Source organism: Euprymna scolopes, chromosome 20 (genome assembly GCF_053919585.1).
Source record: "Euprymna scolopes isolate OS-2025 chromosome 20, ASM5391958v1, whole genome shotgun sequence".
Taxonomy (NCBI): domain Eukaryota; kingdom Metazoa; phylum Mollusca; class Cephalopoda; order Sepiida; family Sepiolidae; genus Euprymna; species Euprymna scolopes.
This window is the reverse complement of record NC_136501.1, coordinates 44,900,689-44,928,107: the sequence shown is the minus strand read 5'-3', so window position 1 is coordinate 44,928,107 and position 27,419 is coordinate 44,900,689. Positions and strand designations below refer to the sequence as shown.

The following is a 27,419-nucleotide window of genomic DNA, read 5'->3' as shown; positions in this document are numbered from 1 at the left end:
CGCAACATCAATTTCTCGTGATTTTAATGAACAGACTGGGAAAAATATATCTAGAAAAACTGTTTCTCGACGGTTAGCAGCTGCCGGATCGCTAAGAAGAACAAAAATAGCCGTTTGAAGTTTGCCCATGAGCATGTCGTCTGGACTGATGAACAATGGGCTAAGGTTCACTTCAGCGATGAATCCAAGTTCAATTTGTTTGGATCTGATGGAAAGAAGCATGTATGGCGTAAAGCAGGTGAACGATTATCCTCTAAATGTGACACTTAAATTCGGAGAGGGAAGTGTAATGGTGTGGGGTATGATATCCTCGGAAGGAGTTGGCCCTCTAGTTCGAATCTATGGTAGGGTTAATGCGGAGACTTATAAGCAGCTCCTTCAACAACATGTCATTGAGAGCTTTCGCCTTTCACCTAATCAGCCAAGCATTTTTATGCAAGATAACGCCCCTTGCCATAAAGCTAAAAAAGTGATAAGTTACCTCGAGGAAGAAGAAATACGAGTAATGGACTTGCCAGCGCAGAGTCCGGATCTGAATCCGATAGAAAATGTTTGGAAAATGATTGGAGAAAGAGCACAGAGGAGGAATCCCCCAAAATCAAAATCATTTGTGGGATTTATTGAAGGAAGAGTGGGAAAAGATAAATCCTGAATTTTGCAAGAAACTAATCCAGTCTTGTGGTCGAAGATGCAGTGAGGTCATAAAGAATAAAGGGATGTTCACTAAATATTGAATGAATTAATTTTTAAACATTTGCATTAAAAAAAAAAACAAAGTTTCTATTTCGTTCCTTAACTTTTGGCCAGGATAAATCCACAGATATGATTTAAAACTTAAATATTTCTCAATATTGAATCGTAATTTTTTCTTTTTATTTTTTTTGGTACTAGTTTATACACATTGATTCTATTTGTTTATTCTGAGTATTTCAGAAAAATCCATGCCCTAATTTTTGAAATATACATGAATAATTGTAATTTTTTCCGTTCCTTATATTATGGCCGATACTGAATATAGTGTTTATGAATTCATGTTCCACTCCTATTGCCTCCTATATAAGCTCCATTGAAATTTGTTGAGCTTTATATGATCCCAATAATACTTTTCTTATAGAATTGAATTTACTTTCTTCATCTATCTATCCTTTATATATATATATATATATATATATATATATATATATATATATATATATATATATATATATATTAATTTATAAAATATATATGGCGATTAAATTACTAACTAGCTCTACCTACGTATTGAGCACTTTGGAAGTAAATACTTAAAGTTTACGCATAAATCTATACTTTCGTATATTAATTTTATGTGAGTAAATTAAGTAGTTATATATATATATATATATATATATATATATATATATATATATATATATATATATATAGTAATACATTAAGTCAGGTTTTCCTAACCTTGGTTTAGCCGAACCCTGGGGATTTCTTTAAGATGTTTCCAAAGTGAAACAATTTGGGAAACACTGCTTTATATTATCTATATTCCCTATAATTTATGTTCCTATAAAGTTCCTTTAAATCTTTTATTTAGCATCTTCGGGACAATAACAATATTTTTTTAATTTAATGTCATTTATACAATCTGCCTGGCTGCCGATTTTGTTCGTGCGACTCACACTTCCTAAAAGCGTGTATGTCTCGCCAACTGGGTTGTGTCGGATCGATGCCTCGAGGTAGGCCAACCCCGGTGACGTCTCAATGGTCAGCTGATAGTCCGTGTTTGTCATTTCAACCGGTTTTCCAAAATACACCTGACGATCAATGACGTCATTAACGCTAGCCTCGAACCGCAACAACTGTTCGTTTGCACCAATCACAGAGGCATCGACTATTTTGTTCAGTTTTAACACAGCACATTTTTTCTCCACTTCTAAAATTCGATTTATCTTTTTCACAATGTCCTCAGCAGCCCTGATTACCTTACCATCGTTGATATCGATCGGTGTCCTCCGATGGCAGGAGCACCAATGCGTGAGTATAGTCGCATTCTTGCAAGTCCTTTCGTACGGCACGCGAGAGAAAAGGCTGTAGGCTCTCTTATTTTTAATCGGTATCCCGTACTTAATTTGCTTGTCGACTAATCCCGCTGCGGTGTCGATATCCAGGGCATCGATTAATGTTTCGTGAAGATCAAAGGGCGTTGTCAGACGATGGGTGTTAACTTTCAGATTACCCCAGATATTCGGATAACGTTCTATCAGCCAACGTGGCGGTACAACGAACAGAAACGGAAGACGTTCTTCGATCTTTCCAATGTACGTTTTTCGGAGATCTCCAAAGCGTATGCCGTGATCAGAAAAGAAGAACACAATTGTGTCTTTGAGGAGGTTTTCCTGCTTAAGCTTCTGGAAGAACTTTAAGTAGACTAAATCACCTCGACCAGCATTGTTGACATTGTCATGCGAGAGTCGTCCAATAAAGGACATTCCGAAATATTTTTTGTCTTTGTACACGCGAGCAAAATCGTAACTGTATTGGAGAATCATTTCGGTTTCCATCCGATCTCTAATACAATGTGAGTCGGCGGACCAAATCTTAGAATCATCTTCCATCGCCAGAGCAAAAGGACGATAATAATGATCAGTTGGTTGCTTTAGGAAGCCGGATTTTAAGTAGTTGAACGTGGCTATGCTGGGTGCATCTTCAGCGAACAACGTGGCGAAACCATGTTTTTTATAACGATTCCATAAGAATTCATATTTATCAAATGGCTTGTTGCTTAATGTCTCGTTCCAGGGAAGTTCTTCAACGTACTTTCCACATAAAATGGGAACCAAATTCACAAATGTATTGTCAGCAACTTTGTTGTATCCAGACATATCGAAGGCGCCCATTTCTTTCAGCAAATAAGAACGGGTGCGCGACATTTGCCGCATAAAGTTCAAACGTGACATAGAATCGACTCCAAGCATTAGAATGTTTAGTCTTGATTTGACTTCCGGTATGGGTATTTTTGTTTCGGTTCTAGTTTTTGATGGCGATGCCGTTGCAAATAAAGAACTATTCAACTTGGTTTTACTTGATATCGACGGCTTTAATCTTACTGAAAATTCAGTAGACACTTTATCGACTTTGATTGCACGCTTCGATTTGGCGATGTCCGCGCGCAAAACGTAGGCATAATAGTTCGTATAGATAACTGTCTTGTTCTTGTCAAAGCAAACCACTTTTAAGAACTCGTCCTCAACAGTGATATCCTTCTTAAATGGTACATTCCGCTTGAGAATCTGGTAGGTTTTGTCGTTGACAGAGTCGCGTACAATCGGATAATACTGGCAAATGCTGAAGCGATTGTGGTAGTATTGCGTAACCACAGTCCAGTTGAGACGCAGCATATCGCCATCCTGATAAGTCAAAGATGGCCGACTGGGACACGGTTCCCAGTGAGTCACTCGAAGATATTGTTTGATGGCCGGATCGAACGGATCGATATTCGGTATCTGGCATTGTTTCGTATCGACAAGATACCCAGAAAATGTTTCTTCTTTAGTGAACATCTGTGTAGCCGCATGTAAAACGTTTTTTGTGACCGCCCACCGTTTATAAAGGAAAACACCGGAGCAGCTGAGTACAACCCAAATCAGGAGTATGTGGCGTGTTAAACATCGCCACGGCAAGAAGCGGCAGACAGACCTGCAAATAAAACAGAATATTAAAATATATACGGCGCTTGACAAATTTATTAGACCGTCTTTAAGTAAAAATAAATGGAACATTTTTAAAACTCGTTTAAATGGAAACAATGCTAATTTTTATTTAGCAAATAAGAAACTAAGACAAATAAAAATACCATTTTTATTTACAAGCAGAACTAAAGTCTGTCGTGAGATCAAATGTCGCTGCTTGACAACGTAAGGATGAGTTAACGTCTGATATATGCTTTATTCGTCATATTGTATTAGGTATCCACCAAGATATGTCATCCTTAATATATGTAGATTAGCTTTTAATGGGACGAATTTAATATTTTCCTAATTCCGTTAAAATTACCAGTTCCGACACCGATTTTTAAAAAATCTCTAAATATTTAACTATAACGCTGTTATTTTTTTGTCTACATATGACCGTAATACCAAATGTTAGATGTGCATATATTTTTTCAAACGTAAAAACAACATTTGTGGGTGTGGTCTACAGATTTTAATTTTACTGGTAGTTGAAAAATCAATAAATACTTATTATTTTATTACTACCAGCAGTGAAAAGTTTTGTTTTGAAACAAAACCCAATAAAACACGATAATTACAGGAATTGTTTTTAACATCGTAAAATATGTATACATTTTTCCGACTTCGATACCGATTCCAATAACATCCGAAATTCAGATTATTCTATATCCAGATTCCGATTATCGCCAAACACTTATATATATATATATATATATATATATATATATATATATATATATATATATATATATATATATAAAATGGGTTAAGAAATTCCAACGAAAGAAAGATGTATATTTAAATAAGGGAGTAGTCACCGACAATGTGTATTTTTTTAACATTATTTTATTATTCCGTGTCTTGGTTTTTCATTGAGAATTATGTTTGGATCATTGTAATAATGTTTGTAAGTCATTGAAATCGTTTTTACGCGCGTTTCAGACGTTCTGTGATGCGTCCCCGTCAGAAATTATTTTCAAATGTGTTGGAGATGTAAAAATGGTGATTTTCGTTGTTAATTTGAAGTTTTTCCAAGGGGTGGAGGCTTGTAAGTGGTTATTATTCATTGCCATGCTCAATTTTTATTACTCTTTTATTGGGCTTGTCGGGAGAGACCGCTGACCTGGCTGTAGTCGCTATCTCTTTCTGCTAATGTTTTTTTTTTCCTTTAGGGTGAGGTAGGGTGTGTGTGTTTGTGTGTGTTTGTGTGTGTGTGTACGCGTGTGTGTGCGTGTGTGTGTGTTTGCTTTTATTGGTTCGGGAATGTGTATATTATTTTATAGTATTTTGGGGTTATTTGCTTCCTTAGGAAGGCGACTGTTATCCGAGGTCGTTACTAATGTGTATGTGTGGGGAGGGAGGACTAGCTCTTCTGAAATAAGGGTAGGGGTGCTTTCATTCTATTTTGATATTTATTTTTTGTATTCTTGGATATTAGTATTGTGATATTTCGTTTTAGTCTTTTCGGGTATTCCTTATATTATGTTTGTTTAGAAAGAGGGGTGTATTTAAAATACATAGTATTGTAAGTTTTTTTATCTTTAAAACTATATATATATATAGTAAAACTGGTAATTAGTAAAAACCTGAAGAGAGTGCTAAATACTATTGCAGAGCAAATATGTGTTTTACTTTTTTATTACCGTTTTAAGGTCTGACGAGGCTGTTGGATCGTAAACATGGGCCAACATCCGAAACATACGTAACGAAACAGATAAAACGGTAATAAAAATAAAACATATATATATATACACACACACACACACACATATATATATAAAAAGTAAAAATTTGGAATTAAATTATATGAATTAAAAAATTTCAAACACATTTATTTTTCGACAAGGAATAAAGAGATTTAAAGTGTTTTCCTTATTCCACGGAGTTTCAGTGAAAGGCTCATGTCTCAGAGGAAATGTAGTTTAAAATTCATAGGTAGTCTATAATTTTTCGCTGGTTAGCACATAAATTGAAAACTGAAGTTTGTATGAAATTCCATTAGACGTATGTAAATCACCAAGCCGTGACGCGAGGTGACGAGGAATAAAAAAAAAAAAAAAAAAAAAAAAAAAAAACGTTGAGAACCACTTGGCAGCGACAGTAAACGAGCGCCATGAGATAGACGTGTAACCTCGTGGCGGCAGGAGGAACTTAAAAAGAAGGGTCGACACAGCAGAGTTTTCTAAACCACATTGTGGACGAGAGGAAGTGTAAAAAACAGCTGCAGGAGCTGTTTGGAAAGTACCGTTATTAAATGCTTGTTGTTAAAATGGAAAAAAAAACCGAGTCAGATTTATTTCTTTTATTCTTTGAGACTGTCTTTGCATACAACGTGTTGGGTTCAATTGAACATGTAACGCTCTTTATATTGTTACTGGCGATTTTGGGGTGTACTTTTTGAGAGACTCGTTTGTTATGGAGTCAGGAATAACTTTTTTCATGCAGTTTTACTTTTAAAGAAACTTTTGTGGGATCAATATTTGAAACTTTTAAATCGCAAAGATGTTCAATATCAGTCAACTCCCAAGTTTGATCTAGCTAATCCTAACCCACTTCTAGTACTCAAAATACCTTTACACAAAGTTTAGAATTTGCTCCAATTGAACGTTTTATAATATATGGTTGGATCATTTTACAACTTTTAATGAAATCTTTCATCTGTATAGTTTTCCCCATATCCGAGGAAACCCCGCTTAGCAAACTCTTCTCTCATTGCAATGTATAAAATTCACTTCGAAATCTAGAAGGAATGCCGTCCTTTTTTCCTGAAAACCACTGCTACCCGTTCTCTACTATACGGCTGTATCATGGTGTGGACTCGATTGAACTTCATCTCTAGTCCCCCCCTGCAAAACATCTACAGCAAACACTCGTTTATTTACAACTACTGCAAAGAGCAATTTGGTAGAGACCACAGAGGTCATTTTTTTTGTAATTTGACCCTAATTTTGACCCATATTCCTCTATTTACCTGATGCTAAACAGAACATCTACGAGCAGAATTCCTTCCACACTATCATCGGGCTGCTTCTCAGCTGACTACAGTGTTTAAAAGATTGTTGTTGAGCCGTTCTTTTAAATGATCAAAATCGGTCCATATATAACCATCGTCTACAATCACCTAGATATTTATCTACTATCTACCTGGCACAAACCGTTAACCTGTTTCGTTGGGTGGGCTTTGAATCGTAATAAGCGATGATTCGTTAGAAAAATAAAACAAATAATTACATTTAATATTTTTACTTCATAATTTTTTGTTATCTAAACTATTTAATATTATCACTTTCTTCCGTTCTTCCCACTTTCTTTCTTTTTTCTTTGTCTCTCACTCTGTATATATATATATATATATATATATATATATATATATATATATATATATATATATATATATATATAGTCCAGGTAACCTACCTACATCTAAAATCTAAAGTGTACAGACCCAAAATTCGTGGAGGTGTTTGGTCTGAGAGAAAGTCTGCAAAGGTCAACTCCTTCAACTTTGAACTCTTGGCAGCCAAATTTTTGCCCCAAAACTGATTAAAACATCTTGCTGCATGTCTGAATACCCTTTATGTAAATATTCAAATGTTTAGACCCCAAATTGGCTGAATAGTTTGCTAGAGATTGCAAAGATCAAATCTTTGGAACTTTGAACCCTTAGCACCCAAATTTTCGACCAAAACCGATGAAAAAACTTGACCTATGTCTGAATAAACTTCATGTAAAATTTCAAATATTTAGACAAAAAATTGGTTGAGCAATTTGGTAGACACCACAGAGGTCCTTCTTTTTGTAATTTGACCCTAATTTTGACCGATAAATATTTAGAGTTTTGGGCTTTAATCAAATTAAAAAGTTTGATCCATGTCCAAGTAACTAAAATATCTAAAATTTCAAGTATTTAGACCCAAAATTTGCGGAGGCGTTTGATAGAGTTTTCAAAGGTCAAATCGTTGTGCTTGACAGCCAAATTCCTTGCCCAAACCGATTAAAAAGATTTTCTCAAATCTCAATACCTCTTATGTCAAATCTCGAGTCTGTAGACTAAAAGTTGACAGAATAGTTTGGTAGGTAAATGTACACACAGAGACAATTTCACATATATATGTTGCTACTTCGTAACAGAAGCTTACCATCTCTTCAGATTGATGTAGAGCGTCCGTGCGCCAGTTAAGGCCTTTTTAAAACAACTAGACTTTTGAAAAACTGTTCAAAGAGGTTACAGGGAAATTTACCAGCATTTGGTGTTGTTTGTGTTGGGATATCATTTTGCACCTTTGAAAGTTTTGTCGAAACGCTTACTGAATTAGAGACGAAACTAGAGATATTTCAATAATTTTGGTGTCGCCATGGAAGCAGCATAGCCTCATGCACTTGTTTGTCATGCCTAACATTGTTTGACCTGGCATAGTTAACTAAACCGGCTTTAGACAGAAGAAATCTGTCACAGACTGCGCATTTCAAATCTTGCTGCAATTCCGCAAAAATTACGGATTCATCCTGCTTTCTAAGGGCACGCTTCAATACTGCATGATTAAAACGTTTTTCCTCAAGTTTTCTGCATGCTTCTGTGATTATTTTTCTCCATTTATATCGACCCGTAGTTGGAACATTTCAGTCGTTTGTAACAATCTCTAGCAACCAGAAGTTAGCCCTCAATGTATCCTTAAACATTTTTGTCGGTTTATGCTGAGATCTCTTTCATAAAACAGTTTTTTCTGTATCCTACCACCTTTCATTTTCAGTAAGTATCTAGTCCAACGTATTTGATTTTGATCGATCCTAATTTCTACGCTACAGCAATGGATTGTTCAAGTAGAACAGCATCAGGAGTTTATGACCGCCAACGAATGTTCAGTATTTTACTGAAGCATATTTGATGAAGCCTTTCCGATGCATTCGGCATGTAGTCCAAGTTCTGATGCACGCAGTATACAAGCTAGGACACACAAGTCATATAAACTGATTATTATCTTCATATTGATTCCTCTATATGGCTATGCACGTTTTTCAAGGTTACTAAAAGCAGCACTAGACTGTGCTATCTTGTGGCCTATTTCAGCATCCAGGGTTCCATCTCTACTTAGGATACTCCCACGATATTTAAAGGTATCAGTGTTCTTCAATCTTTGCCAGCACCTTACTCAAGCTTTGAGCAATATGATGCATCTACAGTTACTACAATCAGATTAGGTCGAAACATTGTCATATTCTGGAGTACATCATCACCCGCAGACGTGATCTTCATGATATGTAGTAGAGAGCTATGGGAGGGTCTGAGTATGGTACTGATCACAGACGTGTTAGTGTGAAGATCAAGATGCGTATCAGGAAAACAATGAGGCTCGGTGGTACTAAACTGCCATAATGTATAGATGTTTCTAAGCTGAAAAGTGTGAAAGTACGCGAGAATCTAAAGAACTTATTCAATGACACCATATTTTATGGAACTTGGGACTATATTTATATATATATATATATATATATATATATATATATATATATACACTCACACACACTCATACACACATACACACACATATATGTTATTTATTTGTTTTTTCGATACTTTTTGAATGAGTTCAATTATATATATATATATATATATATATATATATATATATATATATTATTTTTTCCTAGATGAGAGTGTGGAATAATTTTCCCTTGGAGAAATTTGGTACGTCCTAATTTGTTATCCCCAAATAGGGAGCGGCATATGTATTGTTTTTAAAATATAATTATCCGTTTACACATGTTTCGTCGTCTACGACTCATCAGAGTGGCTGAATCTAACGATCCCACGGTAATAAGCATAAACCTCTACTACTTGACTATCTCGCAAGATGTTGAATTTATCGCGTTTTATGTAGATGTTATTTATTTGTTTTCATTTGTGATACTTTTTGAATGACGAAAGTGCATGTTTACTTAAATTCGAGTTAGGAATAATTCAGCCACTCTGATGAGTCGTAACGAAGAAACACGTGTCAGTGGATAATTATATTTTAAAAACCATATATATACACACACACACACACATATATATATATATATATATATATATATATATATATATATATATATACTGAAGATGGGGAGAGTAGTTCAAATATTCTAAATTATCGATTGTTATCTAAAAAAAAAAAAAAATCCCAAACAATAATTTCAGCTTATTAAGAGGATGTTATACGAAGATGGCCGGAGGTTACAGTTTGGTATAGTGGCTAAATGCCCACAACAGTAACGGTCGACTTTTAACAAGCATCATTACGAATTAAGTATAACTGATAAAAAAGAGTCGACATCTTACTGTTATAATCATAAATTACTTTAAAAAATCGCAAATAAATACATCTAAAAAATATTTATAGTTATTCATAATTGAATTTCAATAGTAACACTCGATTATCAATGTAATTTTAACGAGGCAAGTATTACGCAAAGAAAGTGATCGCTCATCCCCCTCTCAGTACAGGCCAATAAGTTTCCTGTGCGTCATGAGTAAGTTGCTAGAATCTGTGTTAAATACAGAAGTAATCAACCATCTCAACAAAAATAACCTTCTTAGTGACACTCAATATGGTTTCCGTTCTGCTAGATCTACAGCAGATGTGCTTACAGTTATATCGCATAGGATTAGCAAATCTCTCGACGGTGGCAATCTTTCTAGGGCAATTGCTCTTGACATATCAAAGGCCTTTGATAGGGTATGGCATAAAGGTTTACTTCATAAGATCGCTAGCTATGGTATAGCTGGAAAAGTCTTCTCAATTATTAAATCATTTCTTTCTGATAGGTTCATAAGAGTAGTAGTTGAGGGGCAAAAATCAGAAGCTCACAGTATTAATGCCGGTGTCCCCCAGGGGTCCATCCTGGGCTCAACTCTTTTCCTGATCTACATTAATGATCTTCCAAATCACATCCTTACATCATTTGTAGACATTTATGCTGACGACACTACCATTTATGGTAGCACATCTAAGACAGTAAACGACCAAGTTCTCTCCAATTCTCTCTCCTCTGATCTTGAGCACGTAGTACAATGGGGAAAGGAGTGGCTGGTTACTTTTAATGCATCTAAAACCAAGCTTCTCTCTTTACATCATCAACATTCTAATCCACATTTGGCATCAATTGAAATGAATGGCTCTCGTCTTCAGGAGGCCTCAAGTTTTGACAAGCTTCTGGGCTTGACCATTACTCCTGATCTTAAATGGAACACGTACATCAAATCTGTTGCCAAGGCCGCTGGAAAAATGGTGGGATCTTTCTATCGATCCGGTAAATATCTCACTGCTGATGCTATTCTCTATCTATATAAGAGCCAGGTACGTCCAAGGATGGAATACTGTTGCCACATCTGGGCAGGAGCTGCTTGAAAGGACTTGTCCTGCCTTGATAGAGTTCAAAATAGACTTCGTAGCCTCGTAGGAGATGTCCTTTTCTCCTCCTTGCAACCTCTATCTCACAGAAGAGATGTTGCGAGTTTGTCTCTAATGTATCGTTATTTCATGGAAAGTGTTCGACTGAGCTTCAATCTATGGTCCCCCCTCGCCAAACTTTCACAAGAAACACTCGTCTAGCTGTAAACACTATCAATAATTCCCCCCACTCTTTATCTGTGCCTAAACCTAAACGTAGATACCATGAACAAAGCTTCTTTCTTAGAACTGGACGCCTGTGGAATTGTCTTCCGTTTTCCTGCTTTCCGGCTGACTACAATATGGTTGTGTTCAAGTCTAAAGTAAATAAGTTCTTGATGAACTGTTTCATATAAGTTATCAAATTTACCAAATTTTCATTACTAATGATTACTATATTGTCCAATTTTTACTGTACACTCTTTAACCCTTATCCTTGAGTGGCCTCTTGGCCTTGATAATGTGGTGATGCCTATGTAAAAAAAAATAAAATAAAACAACTAACGATGACAAAAAGGTCGATATTTTGTTTAGAATTCAATAGTTACAGTCGATTTATTATCATTAGCACCAATTTAGTATTAACTAGCAGGGAGACCCGACGTTGCCCAGGATTGAATAAATGATCAACGAATATTTCGCACTCCCATATTTTTATTATCATCAAAATCGTATAAATCGACCATTTCCTAATCAACTCGATCGATCACCTGCTCTAATTGGGGACCCATTGCGGTGCACAGGAAAAGAAAAACAAAACTTCCCATGTTTTTCCGCAGTGGCTTAGTCCAAAATACATCGTAGGCCTACTTTTGATTTTATACGTAGAATCTACTGTTGATTTTATAAGTATATATATATATTAATCTTAAAAATATCAATAAAAATAATTATTAAAATGCTTAAATCTTTTTTAATACTTTCTTCACTGTGATATTCTTTGTTTAATAAGGAAACTATTGTATGTAAAAGAAAACATACGACAGTCGTTTGTTTTCAGTTATTTTATGAACCTGACCGATAATTGCGTTTAGTGACCTCAGTTAGAATCAAAGTAAACTTTTAAAGTGTTTCTTTAGGTGATTGTTAAGTCTATTGCACTTATATGAGTGTTCTGTTAAGATGTAATTCTTAATATCGTACAAACAAAGATTTGCTTTTTTATATATAGGAAATATATTATTACACAATACACTCCCGGCTTGTCGTCTGAAAGTCAACAGGTGCAAAAGTTTTTACACAAACTTTTGCATTAAAATCAGTATGCAATTTTGTCATCTACAATACAAATATTATCTTTGTATCTACACGGATTTTGTTTCCTACTCAACAGAATTATAATTTCTTTTATGACACAAAAGCATTGTCATTCTTCCGTCTGCCTGTTTCTCACCTGACTACAACTTAGATATCTTCAAGTCCAACATAAACAAATTCCTGATGAACCGCCCCCTTAAGTAAGACACTTTATCAAATCTCCAATACTAACGATTACTACGATACTATCCCATTGATTACTGTACACGCAATAACCCTTATCCCTGAATGGCTTCCGGACCTTGATAAGTGGTGACTTCCATGCAAAAAAAAAGTCACAAAAAGAAAAAGAAACCCGAGGCTCATTAGAAGAAAACTCAGAATTTCGTTTTCATCGTTTATTGTATGAAAAATCAGTAAATTATTTCTAACCAGAGAAAACTCAAGATTAATAATCATGCTTTAGACAAGGGGTCTCCAAAACTTTCGAATGGGAGTGTGTGACATTCTGCTGACTTTTTGGAGCTACGCGAGCCAAAATAATAATAATAATAAAAAATAACCTGGACTTGTTTTGCTCATTAGCTTTGCTTTATTTTATTTTTAATTTTTTATTGAAACTGGTTCTCCAAAACCTTATTATTTAAAAAAAAAATCTGAACGAAAATAAAAACCGCCACACTATTTTCACACATTTGCATTTTTTTTTTTTTTTTAACATTTCCCGATTATTTTTACGTTATTAATAAGAGCTTCGTTGGCCTGATAAAAATAAAAAAACTTTGGCGGGCCAGATTTGGTCCGCGGGTTATAGTTTGGAGACCCCATGTTTTGGACTATTAACTATTATTATTTTTTCTTGTTCACCCAAAGCAAGGCATATTGTTACTTAAATGTAAGGACCCACTATTTATGGCCATGCGTACTGGGGACTATGTTGGAGATGAGCGAGATATCTGTTCACATTACATTTGAAATCTCTGTAACGTTGCCGTTACATACAAACAAAGGAAATAATAAATAAAAATCCAGGTTGGCATATTTTCTTTTTTAACAAATGTTTTTATTAGCGTTAATCTCCCGTCTCGACATCACTTTAAAAGTCTCTCAATGCCACATATCCGTCTAGCCTAGCCCGCGTTTATTTTTCCTCCGACCCATACTCGTCCTCAACTTTACTCGTCCATTTCGTTCGACGCACGCTTTTCTTCTCCCGTTTATGTGGTGCAGTTTCTTCTTTTTTTCCCTTTTCTTCTTTCGTACACTTCCTAATTTGCATATGCGTGTTTTTCGGCTACTGCTGCTACTAATCTCTTCGCAAGCCAACCATCGTCCGCGGTTGCTGATATTTTCCCACCTGCTCATATGCACTATGGTACACTTCTACATGATAGCACAATTAGCAAAACAAAAAAAAAGGGAGATAATTCCAAAGTCTAGTAGTCCGAAGGACTAAACTATTATAATAGAAAGCTTTCCGGCGTTCAGGAACCTCTATAATGAAGGGGTGGGATTTTGCTGCTAGTTTGTCGGGGGTTATATTCGTCGAGGGAGTACAAATACAATAAGTTCGTCAAAGCACATTCTATTAAATAATTGTAATACAAACACAGGCATAAAACATTATGGCGATGGAACCGGGGTTGGAGCTTGTTTGATAGTGAATAGATTGGAGACTTTTTTGGATCCTATCTAAAAGGCACAAAATTGGTAGATTCACCAGCCACTTCATATACTATCGAATGTTTATTGGTTGTTTTATATTTTTATGACTATCGCACCTGACAAGACATGCAGCCACTCGATGTTAGGCCTAATAAGTTGTGTTATATGGATATAATGTTTAAATCCCGTAGATAAAACGTTTCGAATTTGTGGCTAAATTTTCCTTTAGGCGGACTAACTTCACTTTAAATTATCTATAATATAAATCTCACCTGTCTGTTTAAATGTATGTATTTATGTATGCACTATGTATGTATGTATCTATGTATGTGTGTATGTATGTATGCATGTATGTATGTATGTATGTCTCGCAAAATCTTTCGACATAGGCGAGGGAATTTCACGAGATTTGTATCGTTTTGAAGCTCGACCCTTCGGACGACAAATATCGAAAAATTGGCCCAAAACATAAATTCCTTCATCCTAAACTCGGCCGTTTTGTACAAAGAGGGGTCTATTTTTTAGCAAGTCATTGTCACCATTGGATTTACTTCGGTTAATTTCAACGCTTTTGACTTCCTGTCCCGTCATAGAGACATCGGCTAAGCCGTCAGATTTTCTTTCACTTTCTTTTCTGCTTTCGCGGCACGGGTTCGAGCCTGCCTGCATAATACCACGTTTTTTTTTGCTCAACACACATCTTCAAACACCCGGGAAATGCCGGGCACCCAGGTTAGTTAAATTATAAGTTTCAAAAACACCACCATTCATCTCATCGGCGAAACGAATTTATATCTTCTTTATTTTCATTACTTTACGATCTTATTTAAAGATTAATAATTTCCTATAAACAATACCAAAAGTGTAATGGTTTATCTACTCTTCTTATTAATTTTCATTCTTCAGGCACTAACTGGCTGATGCAAATACCATAGTCAGTTTTTTACGGAGTAGTTTCAGATGCGTGTGGATTAATTGGCAGGGATAATCAATAGAACTGATTTTAAGATATTTATAGAAGTCTTCATTTTTGTTCAGTGAATCGGTAAGTGGCATGTTATTAGATACTAGCGGGGGTACCCGGCGTTGCCCGAGTGTTTGTTTTCGGGACGGGGGGGGAGTTTTAAAAAATGGTATGGTAGGTAAGTAGGAAGGATCAAACCCGGAGTCATGAGTAAAAGTAGGAAAATAAAGTGTGAAAAAAAAAACAACAAAAAAAACATCTGCAACGTTAACAGTTCGGCCACCAATAAAAGTGCATTCAAGTTGTTTAGGAAAAAACAAAAAAAAACGACTACGGCGCGAACGTGAAAATATAATGCGAATGGTCCAGCACGCTAACCACTACGCCACAAAGCACTGCAGCTTAGTTTAGTGATTTTAAACAACTTCACATGAAAGAACTACGAAGCCAAACCGGTGTTCTCTTCTCAACTGTTCCTTGTGAACGATCCCCAAACGGTGTTAAGTGGTGGCAGGGGGAGGAGGAATTTATTAGAGAGAAAATATTTTACCACTTCCATTGATCTAAACCGATTTTGGCCGTGACTTCTCAGCAGAAAAAGTATAGAAATCTAAGATTATCGAGGAATTTGAGAAATAATAAGCCTATAACACACCTCAGATATTGTTCTGCCGTGTGTGCATATTATATTTGCATGAAATATCTTGATTTTTAATCCTATTAAGGTCAAAATCAGACGGGAAAAAATGAGTTCATTTTATTTATATCGAGAAGAGAAGAGAAGATATTACTTATACGTGTCACGTTTGAAAGCATGAAAATTTGCGAACAGAGTGCGGGACGATAAAACGTAGTTAGTTATAAATAAATTATTTAAAAGATCCCCAATAGTATGTTAAATTCGTTAGATTTACCAAAACATTTGAAATTGATTTAACATTATCAGCATGAAAATGTTTATTAGTGATCTAATATTTTCAACTACTTGATAAGAATATTAATATATTATTTTTATCAAAAATATTATTAATACATATATCTAAACGCGTTGAACCACGAAAAGATAATCGAGTTTAATCGACAGACCTGATTTTATGAGATTTATAGGAGTGTTCCTTTTTGTACACTAAATGGGAAAATGACATGTTATCAGATAAATTATGTGTACACGTCACGTTTGCAGGCATGAAAATTAGTAGAAACACGTAGTTATAAATAAATTATTTAAAAGATTAAAAACTAAACAGTCCTAAGTTCAAAATAAAAAATTACTGAACTAATTGTAACGTAATCGTTACATATTACTGAACTATTTGTAACGTAATCGTTACAAATTACTGAACTATTTGTAACGTAATCGTTACATATCAACATTCGGGACACACACATTGTATGCAGACAGTTGCAAGGAAACAAAGACAAGGAAATAATCTGATAATTCTTATTTCATTTGAAACAACAGGCATTTATTTACAGGTACATCTGGAATAATACCTTGTCTCTAATTCAAAAGTCTTCTAACTCCAGTTTCCTTAACAAGACTCTGTCGTGTTGAAGACGTGGTACTTTTTGCCCGGCTATGTTTGGGACACGGCTTTCCCTGTCGTTCTCGAGCCACATGTGTAACTCATTAATTTCTGTCTTACTCTGGAAACGTTTGTCTTTTTTTTTTAATATTTTTCTTTTCTTCTTCCTAGCTGTAACGTCACCTCACAAACGGCTCTGTCATTTGTATACGTTGACGTACAGCTGCTTCTGCCATACGCGCGTCCGGTCGAGCTCTTTTACATATCTATGGGATGAGACGAAGTAAAAACTTTAAGCTGAGAATGACGGCCGAGAGTAAGATATGTAATAATAAATAGTACTGTCTCTCTATCTCTCTCTCTCTCTCTCTCTCTCTCTCTCTCTCTCTCTCTCTCTATATATATATATATATATATATATATATATATACTTCAGAATAAAATTATCTAACAATCAACTGGTATGGAAACCTGTGATTATAAGTTTACAAGATATTACTGGCAGTAATATTGTATAAGAAACTAAATAAGAAATGCTGTTCGCCTTCGGGTCAAGATGAAAGAGTAGTATCTGTTTTTCAGATTGCACTTCAATTTTTTGTTCTCTGTCAGTGGAGGAGAAATCCTTCATGACTGAGACAATTTTTATTTTTGTTCCTTTTCTCCACATTAAAAAAACGACCCTGGTGGCTAACTCTGTCCCGTGGGGAGGCATTGTAAATAGGAACTAAATAAGAAATGCTCGATATACAAGATACAAGACAGATATATATATATATATATATATATATATATATATATATATATATATATATATATATATATAATTATTTACTATAATAACTATTAAATACCTACAGACACTAGTGTTTCATCCTTTCGGGAATAATCAGTGCAGGGTGTCACGATTAACGCCAGTCGCTAGACTCAAACCCGGCAACAGAAGCCATCTGTCCATACAGAAGTCATATGCAGTAATACGCAATAATGTCTAGTGATAAGTAGCAATGATGTACATCTAAGAACAAAAATAGACTTTGCCAAGGTCGCTGGGAAAATGGTGGGATCCTTCTTCCGCCCCAGAAGATATCTCACTACTGATACAATTCTCTATTTATATAAAAGCCAAGTATGTCCAAGGATTGAGTACTGCTGCCACATCTGGGCAGGAGCTGCTAAAAACAGCCTATCCTGCCTTGACAGAGTACAAAATAGACTTCGTGGCTTAGTGGGGCATGCCCTTTTCTTTTTCCTGCAAACTCTATTCCAAAGAAGAGACGTTGAGAGCCTGTCCTTGTTTTATCTTAATTTCCATGGCAAGTGTTCGTCTAAGCTCCAATCTCTGGTCCCCCCTCGCCAATCTTTCACAATAAACACCCGTCTAGCTGAAACCACTGTCAATAATTGTCCCCACTCTTTATCTGTGCCTTAATCAAAACGTAGATTCCATGAACAACGCTTCTTTCTTAGAAATGCACGCCTATTTCCCACCTGACTACAACTTGGATGTCTTCAAGTCCAACATAAACAAATTCCTGATGAACCGCCCCCTTAAGTAAGACACTTTATCAAATCTCCAATACTAACGATTTCTACGATACTATCCCATTGATTACTGCACACGCAATAACCCTTATCCCCGAGTGGCTTCCGGGCCTTGATAAGTGGTGGCCACCATGTAAAAAAAAAGAAAAAGATTTTAGGTTCCTAAAATTCAAGTAGAATTATCCGCAACAAGCCAGTGCAAAATTAATAAATTACTTAGTAAAATTAATGGTAGTCGAAGATTCAATGTCAACATACAATTGCGAATTACTTGGAATCTTTACCCAGTCATAGTCGACGGATCGAAAGCATGCTAACGCTGTGGGGTTAATAAAATGTTCAGTGCGACAGAGTTAATGTTAAGTATTACAAGATACACCCGGAGAAAGCCGGTAGTTACATCGACTGAAACATCGTGAAAACAACATTAAGATGAGAACATTAGTATTAATAATCCAAATAATACGAAATATTAATCTTCATCTAAAAAAAAAAAAAAAATCAGAAACATAAATATCTTCGATTTCGACAAGATCCACCTAAAGAATGTCGGAGATTACATATAAAAGTTTCTGATGAGCCGTTACACTTAAGTTAACAAATTAATCGAACTCCCATTACTATCGATTACTATATTGTCCTTTTGACTATTGTACACTCTTTAACCCTTATCCTTGAGTGGCCTCTCGGCCTTGATAAGTGGTGACTCTTAAGTAAAAAAAAACATTGACCGAAACATTGTGTAAGTAGCAGTAAAGATGGAGGTAATCCGAATAATCCAACAAACACTAAAACGAAAATAAGTCATTGATGGTGACTTTCGCCATGTCTAACTGAGTGCCTGAAAAAACCAGACGGCTTGGTCAGCCGATCAACTAAACCACTAAGATTGGACTTGAATTATTTTTTTTACTTTATAGTTTTGTGCATGTTTGCTGCTTTTCATGGCCCATTTTCATAAGTTGACGGATTAATGGCCGATAAACCGGTAATTTTTTAAAGACGATTACGTTTGCGAGATTTAGCTAAAAAAACTTTTTTCATCGGTGATTCCTTTAATCTTATCAACTATGATTGTATCACAATAGATGTTTTATCATTTAAAACATGAGATTCCTTTTTAATTGTATGATTTAGGGGTTGTTTTTTTTTAGAAAATATTTGACGTTTAAAACTTTAAAATCGAGGAAATTGAAATTCTAAGAATCCTGCTTAATTGTGATCTAATAAATATGCACCAAATTCAATGCAAATCTGAAATAACGGATTTTTTTCAAATAAAAGACTTAGCTCATTATACTTTTGCCCTGAAATCGTTTAAAAATAGCACAATGAAACTAACATAGGTATTTAGTTGCTTCCAGGAAAACATAATGTGACACAAGGTTGTTTGTAATATGGGGGAAATCCAGCTCTCCAAAAAGGACACTCTGGAAGTAGGCAAAAATAAAATTTACCTTAGTATTGAGGGTTTCTCCTCAATTGACTAAAACCAAAGTGAAGTGTGGCACCAAAACAGATACTACATTCTGATGTAGACGTTATGTCAATGCAAGATTAAAATAATGTGTAAATTAAGATATTAAAAATTAACATAATCTCCATTAAACTTCGGCATGAAGCCCTGTTAACTTGGTGCTGGGTCAGGATTCTTTCGAATTGTCTACAAAACTTTGTGTTTACTCTTAGCCAGCCCCTTCCACCACAATACCGCATTCACGCAGTGGAGATAAACATACTTAATAGAACCTCTATCGCTTTTTAAGAGTGAATTTATGTACATGTGTGCGTGTGTATTTTATTATTATTATTATTATTATTATTATTATTATTATTATTATTATTTACTCACTAAGAGAAGTAGAAGAAGCCATCATCAAAGATTTCTTTATGATAACAACTTGTGGTGTTCTCTGGAAGCTGAGTGACAACAAGTCTCACCAGATTTCCATTACTCTCCATTTCTTTCGATAACCATTGCAAAAGAATTTGCGTTATTACAACAACCACTCGACATTGGTTACTCATTGGCAGCTTCCATTCGTCTTCACTAGAATTTGGGCGACAAAAAGTCTCCATAAGGTGCCAGTCCTTTTTGCACTCATTCAGTGGAGGTCTGACTAGTGTTTTCTCTCCTCGACCTTTCCGTCCTCCTTGACTCTCCTTATTTATTTGGTGTGATGTCAGTTTATGTTAACAAACACACACAAATGAGTGACCGAAACGTAGGGGCGAATGGTGAGGTACCTTACAATTATACCGTCTAATTTTTCATGATTCCCTGTGATATTTCTTTGTGTTATACAACTGTAGCCGTTTCTGTATGTCCAGTTTGTGTCTGTAGTAAATTTGTGCTGCTAGTCTCCGCATTCTAGGGGTTCCTTAATATTTCTGCAGCTTACATTATTGCTATTGTTGTATCTTCTCAGCCATCCCTCTGATTCCAATCTCTCTCATTCTTTTTGTAAATCTTTTTCGATATTATTCGAAGCGGTCCTCCTATTAGTAGTGTTACCTTTACTTTCTTCATATTCCAGAACCCTTTGAGCTATATGACCAGTTCTGTGTATTTGATACGCTTCTCAATCTCCTTGATCTTCATTCTGTGGTTAACTGGAACAGCAAAATTTACAATCTGGCAGGATTTTTCCGTCTTCTTAAATATTATGACATCCAGTCTTCTTGTTTGGATGGGTTTATTCGTTTGTATATTCATGCCCCATAGAATCTTGTGACTTTCATTTTCCAGTACTGCTTCTGGTCTGGACTTGTAACATTCGTCTGAGTGTTCAAGATGCAATTGCTTGCATAACTGCCTGCACTGTCTTCCCCACTTGATCGTGTCTATTTTTATATTTTTGGGGTCTAGTTTACTGCATTCACTTATTATATAATTTATTGCTTTGTCTCTTTAGTCCACAAAGACTGCTTTAGCTGTTTTCTTGTGTCTAGCCGATCCTTGCTTTGATGTTGTTTGTTCTAATCGCGTTATCTTGTGCGGCTGTTATTAGGGATTCAGTTTCCATGTTTAGGTTTTCCTTTTGTAACGATTTTCCAAGTGTTTTCGTTAGTCTCATCTTTTGCAATCCGTATAAATCATCGGTGTAGCTATTTCTCTTACCATTTTTCTTTCTTCGTCTTATTCCTTGTCGCTTCTATTTCTAGCTTATTTGTTTCTTCAGTGTTTCTTGTTGCAGAAATGTTTATTTCGGTGTTCTGCATTATGTATTTTTTTTTTATTTTTTTGGTGTTATTTACAGTCTTCTATAAGTCCTTCCTTTGTATTTCCTTTTTACATAGAGTCGGCCAGTATCATCCTTTGGGCGTAGTGCATTGTGCATTGTCATGAGTTTCCTGTTTTTCTGGTCGAGACTCCTCAGTTCCGCTTTTGTCTAACTTATAAACGGTCCAGAGTATCTTACTAGTGACACTTCCAACTTGTTTATCCCTTTAATTAGGTTTCTATTATATAGTTTAGTTTTGAGGAGTTTCCTTGTTCGTAGTAGGTCGGTCTCTACATGGGAGTGGGGCAATGTGGCCACATGAAAAAATAGGTAGATCGGGAAGAAATATGGGGGTGGATGGTGATCTCCGAGAAATAAGACGAGTGAGGATAGTTAGAGGTAAAGAAATGTGGGGGTCGGGCGTTTTCGGAGGCTCTCTAGCACTAAAATCAAAACGGACCGTGATTTCACTTGTTCCACCAGTTAGGAGTTTTTTTTAGGAAACGTTAACTAAGTACTAAGGAATGAGTTCCGATGAGCTCAGGACTGCGTGCGTTATGTCTTGCGTGTGCCATGTCTAAGGAGGGAACAAATACTCGTACCTAGCTCATCGACGGATTAAAAAAAAACTTGGTGTTATGCAGCCTATTCTTGTCGAATTTCTCTCGAGGCAACCTCATCAAGATTGCAGCTGATCTACACTTTAAGCAAATGTTTAAAGATCATGATTGGAAACAGATGCCCGCTTGTAGACCTCGTCGACGCATGTGATCCACGTTACCATTCGCGTTACGGTTAGGATGGCTAGAAAAAAACAGCGGCGGATCGATGCTGTCGATAACGTAATCCAGTGGATGCTCGGCGTCGATGCGAGCCGTTCCCTCTTAGACCTAACATTTTGAGAAACTTCAACACATCGGAGATTTTATTTACTTCTTTCTTACGCCAGAAAAAATGTGACACAAGATTGTAATGCGGGAAAATGTCATGCTAGCGCTGCTAAAGAGGCGCATTTTGGCTTATTAGATATTGCCTGAACAGCCCGTCGGCATTCCGCTCAGGGGCCATAGACTATAGGCAATAAATTTGCTTCCAACTTAAGACGGTAAGCAAGAAATGGATTAAGGATATTATAAAACTGTATAGTACCAATCTTCAGATAGTTTCTCAGGGAAAAATCCATTTCCAAAATAGCCCGTACACTGTTGGCTTTGGTGCTGAGATAAAAATGAGAAGCATTTGAATTTTCACAAATTGCTTCACCCGCTTTTTACTCCCTGGCATACAACCAAATCTAATCAAATATATCCCATATTTTGATCTATTACACATAGAGACTCTCTTTTAAAAGTCATTATGATCGTGTAGTCTATTAAAGCGTTAATCGTGCACATACAAATATAAAAACAGTAACATCAACTAATTATATATATATATATATATATATATATATATATATATATATATATATATTAAAGGAAGTATACATTTTGCAAACTACGATTTACAAAATTTGCTATTCGAACGAGGGATACAAAATAAAGATAATTATTTTCTCATCCCAAGGAGTTTCAAAGAATGACTCTTTTCCTCAGTGGAAAAACTGTTCGAAAAATGACTATTATATAGATTAGATACGATGTTGTTGATTAAAACAAAAATTGAAAGTTGCAAACTACTAGAGAACTATATTTTATTAATTATACCTATCTATCTATCTATCTATTTCTCTCTCTCTCTCTCTCTCTCTCTCTCTCTCTCTCTCTATATATATATATATATATATATATTATTATATTTTCACCTAAAACAAGGCACATTTCCACTTTGGTGTAAGGGGCTACTATCAGGGGCAACAACTACTGGGGTACTATGTAGGGATTTGAGTAGCAACATGTCGGTTCACGTTGCACTTGAACTTCTGCACATCGGTACAGTTGGGGAAGCAGGGACCTGGTATGGAATTCCAAAGTCTAGCGGTTCTGGGGAAGAAACTACTGGAGTAGAAAGATCTTTCACATCTAGGGATCTCTACAGTGTGGGGTGGGATTTTGCAGCCTGTCGGATCTGTTGAGGGTGTTCACGTCGTGGGGGCACAAGTGCTTGCAGTTCGTTAGAGCATTCACCATTAAAATACTTGTAGAACAGGCAGAGGGATGCAACGTTTCGTCGATGGGGCAGAGGCTGAAGCTTAGATGCCAGTTCAGGGCCTATCAGATTTGCGACTCTCTTTTGAACCTTGTCAAGGAGCGAGAGACTAGTAGCCGATGCACCAGCCGAAATATGACAGCAATACTCCATACATGGGTGAATGGTTGCCTTATAGAGGTACAAGATACATTCGGGTGTTAGTAGTTTTCTAGCACGGTAGAGAGAGCTCACCTTCCTTGCAGCGACCCTGGCAATGCCCTCGATGTAGTCGTTCCTGTGAACGTTATGCCAAGGAGCTTGAAAGATTTACTCGCAGATAAAGAGTCGTTGGCCATTGTTATAGGTGGTTGAGAAGGTTTCTTGTAATTATTGAATGAAACTAGTTTAGTCTTGGCGGCATTGAACGTGACCAACCATTTTTGTCTCCATTCCACTACAGATTGGAGGTCATCCTCCAGTGTTTCTGCCATTTCTTTAGATATGTGTTCATTTGTTTTCCTGTCGTGCCTGCTATAGAGTGTTGTGTCATCAGCATATATACCCATCTCAGAGGAAATTTTGTCAGTGAGGTCATGAATATCAGGAAGAGTAGAGGTCCAAGGATAGACCCCTGGGGCACTCCCGCATTTATATCATATTGTTTAGATGTACGACCGTCGAGGACAATCTGGATTTTTCTCTTATCTAAGAAGGATGTAATTATGTTAAGTATTCTACCAGTGATACCGTATGATCTAATTTTCCTGAGGAGACCCTCATGCCATACCCCATCAAAAGCCTTAGATATATCTTGAGCTTCCGCTCTGCCCTCCCCCATCCTAATACATTAGATTACATTTAATGTCCACGTATGAGGATGTATTTAGACAATATCAAAATACAAATTGTGCAGTTGATGGAAAATTGAGTAAAATCTTCAAATCCAATGGTAGTGTGTATATCCGCAGTCTTTAAATATTCAAATCGTATAGATCATTAGTTCTTGCTTGAAAAATCTTGTAGTGCAGAAGTCATAGTTTTAAAAGGGTTTAATGAATTTTGTTTGAGATTAAAGAGCCAACATTGGTATTACTATAGCAATGTAAATAGGATTACCCGAGTTTCTGCCATGGCCAGCAATTATAATGTGATTTAAATTAGAAGCTTTGTCGTATGTGATGGGTAGTGAGGGCGTAAAGTATGAGGATATCTGGGACTGGTCACTAAGTGGAAATTGTCAAGATGGGTATGATTGAGAGAGGTGGAAAGAGTAGAAGCTTATGTGGTCGAAATAATATTTTATTATATATATTATAATTCAGAAGTAAAAATGTAAAACATATCCATTCACATCCGTTGTGGGAATTCAGTATGAACAATGTTAGGTGTATCATCATTGCCGGGAGAATATGGATCTTTATTAATACAAAGTTGCTTCGCCAGCATAAGGAATATACCCTGTATTATATATAAGTTCATACACAACCGAACAAGATAGATCTAACAGCTTCAGGAAAAATGATTAATGTAGATGAATTTTATCGTTTCTTTCAGAATATTTATGCAACAAGCAGTGCCATTATATACATTACGCATAAAGTTTTAAAATAAATTATTTGGTGTTCTGTTTATCAGATAAGAAAACTGTTTTGTTATGGCATGATTGTAAAAAGAAGAAAATCAAGTCAAGAATTGTCATGTTTTCAATAAAGGAAACAATCGTCTCCATTACCAGGTGTTATATAACAAATTACAAGCTAAAAATCAAACAAAATGTAAAATAATTAAAAAAAACACATTCAAACGGATTGACATTGGTATGGAAACACTGGATGCGATCGATATCAATCGATATTGACGCTTGTTGTTCGCGCGTTTGAAGTGTCTAGGTTGATAGATGATGAGCCATAGTTACCCAAGAAAACGCAGAAAAAACAACACAGTCTACCACTACAAGTTCTTGCAACATCTGTGGTGGACGATTCCTTAACTACAGTTAAACTACAAAAGAAAATAAAACGTAAACGAAAAGGCGGTGATCAATACACAGTAACGAGTATTGAAGCCAACAATACACACACACACACACACACACACACACACACATACACACACACACACACACACACACACACATATATATATATATATATATATATATATATATATATATATATATATATATATATATATATACTAGCATGGGTGCTCGGCGTTGCCCGGGTATTTGGAAGTGTATGTTGAGCAAAAAAAAAGCGGTCAATTTTTTAAAACTTTGACCCCTATTATGACCCCTTAACATTTATTGTTTTGGGCTCAAGTTATCAAGTTAGATCCATGTCCAAGGAACCTATATTTAAAATTTCAAGTGTGTAGACCCAAAATTGTCGGAGGATTTTGGTAGAGATCTCAAAGGTCAAATCATTGAACTTTTGACCCCTTACTCGCCAAATTTCTGGCCGCAAACTGATCCCAAAGATTTTACCAAATCTCAGTACCCTGTATATCAAATTTCGAGTCTGTAGACTAAAAATTGACAGAGTTATTGCGTAGGGAAATGTACACACACAGACACACACAGGCAGACACTTTCACTTATATATATATATACATATATATATATATATATATATATATATATATATGAATCAATACGGAAGAAAATATATACATAAAAATATATAAATATATATAAGATATATAGGGAGATAAAGATTAAAGTTACGTTAGAAGATTATTATATTATCATGTCAATAGGGATGAGGGCAGTTACAATAAGTGAAAAGGGAAATAAGGGAGCAAACTCTTTAGACCACGGCATTTAAAAGCTAAATGCTTCTCATCTTAAAATGAGAAAAAACAACATTGTACAAGTGTAAGTAGACAATACCGAATTTGTATACATTTAAGGTTAAAAATGGAAAAATTTAAAAGGGGAAATAATACCAGGGGATGAGGGTGAGAGCATAAGAAATATTTCAAAGGCTTTGAAATGCAATGGATTTAAGAGATTTCCTCCTCGCCTAATTTCCGATTCACTTATTGTAATTAGCCTCATCCTTAATCGCATCTATAGTATAAATCTCAGCGGTCTGTTTAAATGTATGTACGTATGTCTGTTTGTATGTCTGCCTAAAACTGAGATGACGGATTTTCTGGAGATCGGTATTGTTTTGAAGCTCGACCCTTCAGACGACGAAATATTGGCTAAAAACATTAATTCCCTCACCCTCAACTGGGCACATTCTACACGGAGCGGGTCGCTTTTTTCGTCGATATTTTTGAAAGTCATTGCCTCTTTTCGATTGATTAGCCTTAATTTAAATCTTCTCCACTTCCGGTTTGGCGATGGACGCCACAGCAAAGACATTACGTTTTTGTTCACGTTCTTTTCCATCTTCGCGTTACGGGGTCGAGCCTGCCTTCCAATTACCAATTTCTTTTCTTTTTTTCTTTTTGCTCAACACACACCTCCAAACACCCGGGCAACGCCGGGCACCCAGACTAGTAATATATTAAATTGCATCTTTAATTTTTATCTCCCTAGTTTTTCTTATAAATTGATCCACTTGAACGGGCAGAGATTCATCTATCCAGACAGGTTGGTTTTTCTCACAGAAATAAAACTATTTTTAAATTAATTATATTTCTTTTCTTCTTTCTTTCTTTCTGTCTTCTGTCTGTCTATCTCGCTATCTCTCCCCCCCTCTCTCTCTATATATATTTATATATACATATATATATATATATATATATATTTGAATGGAGAGATAGAAAAGAAACAAACTAAATTGTATGTTCATAAACGGTTTGTCTTTATTTCAAGACCAATTTGAAGAAAATAAAATACGAGTAAAATATTTGAAAATATACTTGTTTGTAATTTGAAAAGAGTATCTTCATTCTATTTCAAAACGAAAACGCCGTTAGCATTAAGTGTGTATATAGAATTGTGGAATAGAGTGAGATTTTTT

The 27,419-nt window shown here is 35.7% G+C and overlaps 2 protein-coding genes across 3 annotated transcripts in view; both read right to left on the bottom strand.

Annotated features, from left to right (window-relative positions):
* The window catches only part of LOC145241402 (uncharacterized), a 202,177-nt gene that overhangs the window by 99,116 nt on the left and 75,642 nt on the right, over positions 1 to 27,419 (bottom strand). The window lies entirely within an intron of this gene.
* LOC145241401 (uncharacterized) overlaps positions 1,558 to 27,419 on the bottom strand; it is a 197,758-nt gene continuing 171,896 nt past the window's right edge. For both annotated transcript variants that reach the window (XM_080104329.1, XM_080104330.1), the window contains one exon: positions 1,558 to 3,669. In XM_080104329.1, coding sequence (XP_079960455.1) covers positions 1,560 to 3,669 — 2,110 coding nt within the window. In that variant the 3' untranslated portion in view covers positions 1,558 to 1,559. The remainder of the gene's footprint in view (positions 3,670 to 27,419) is intronic.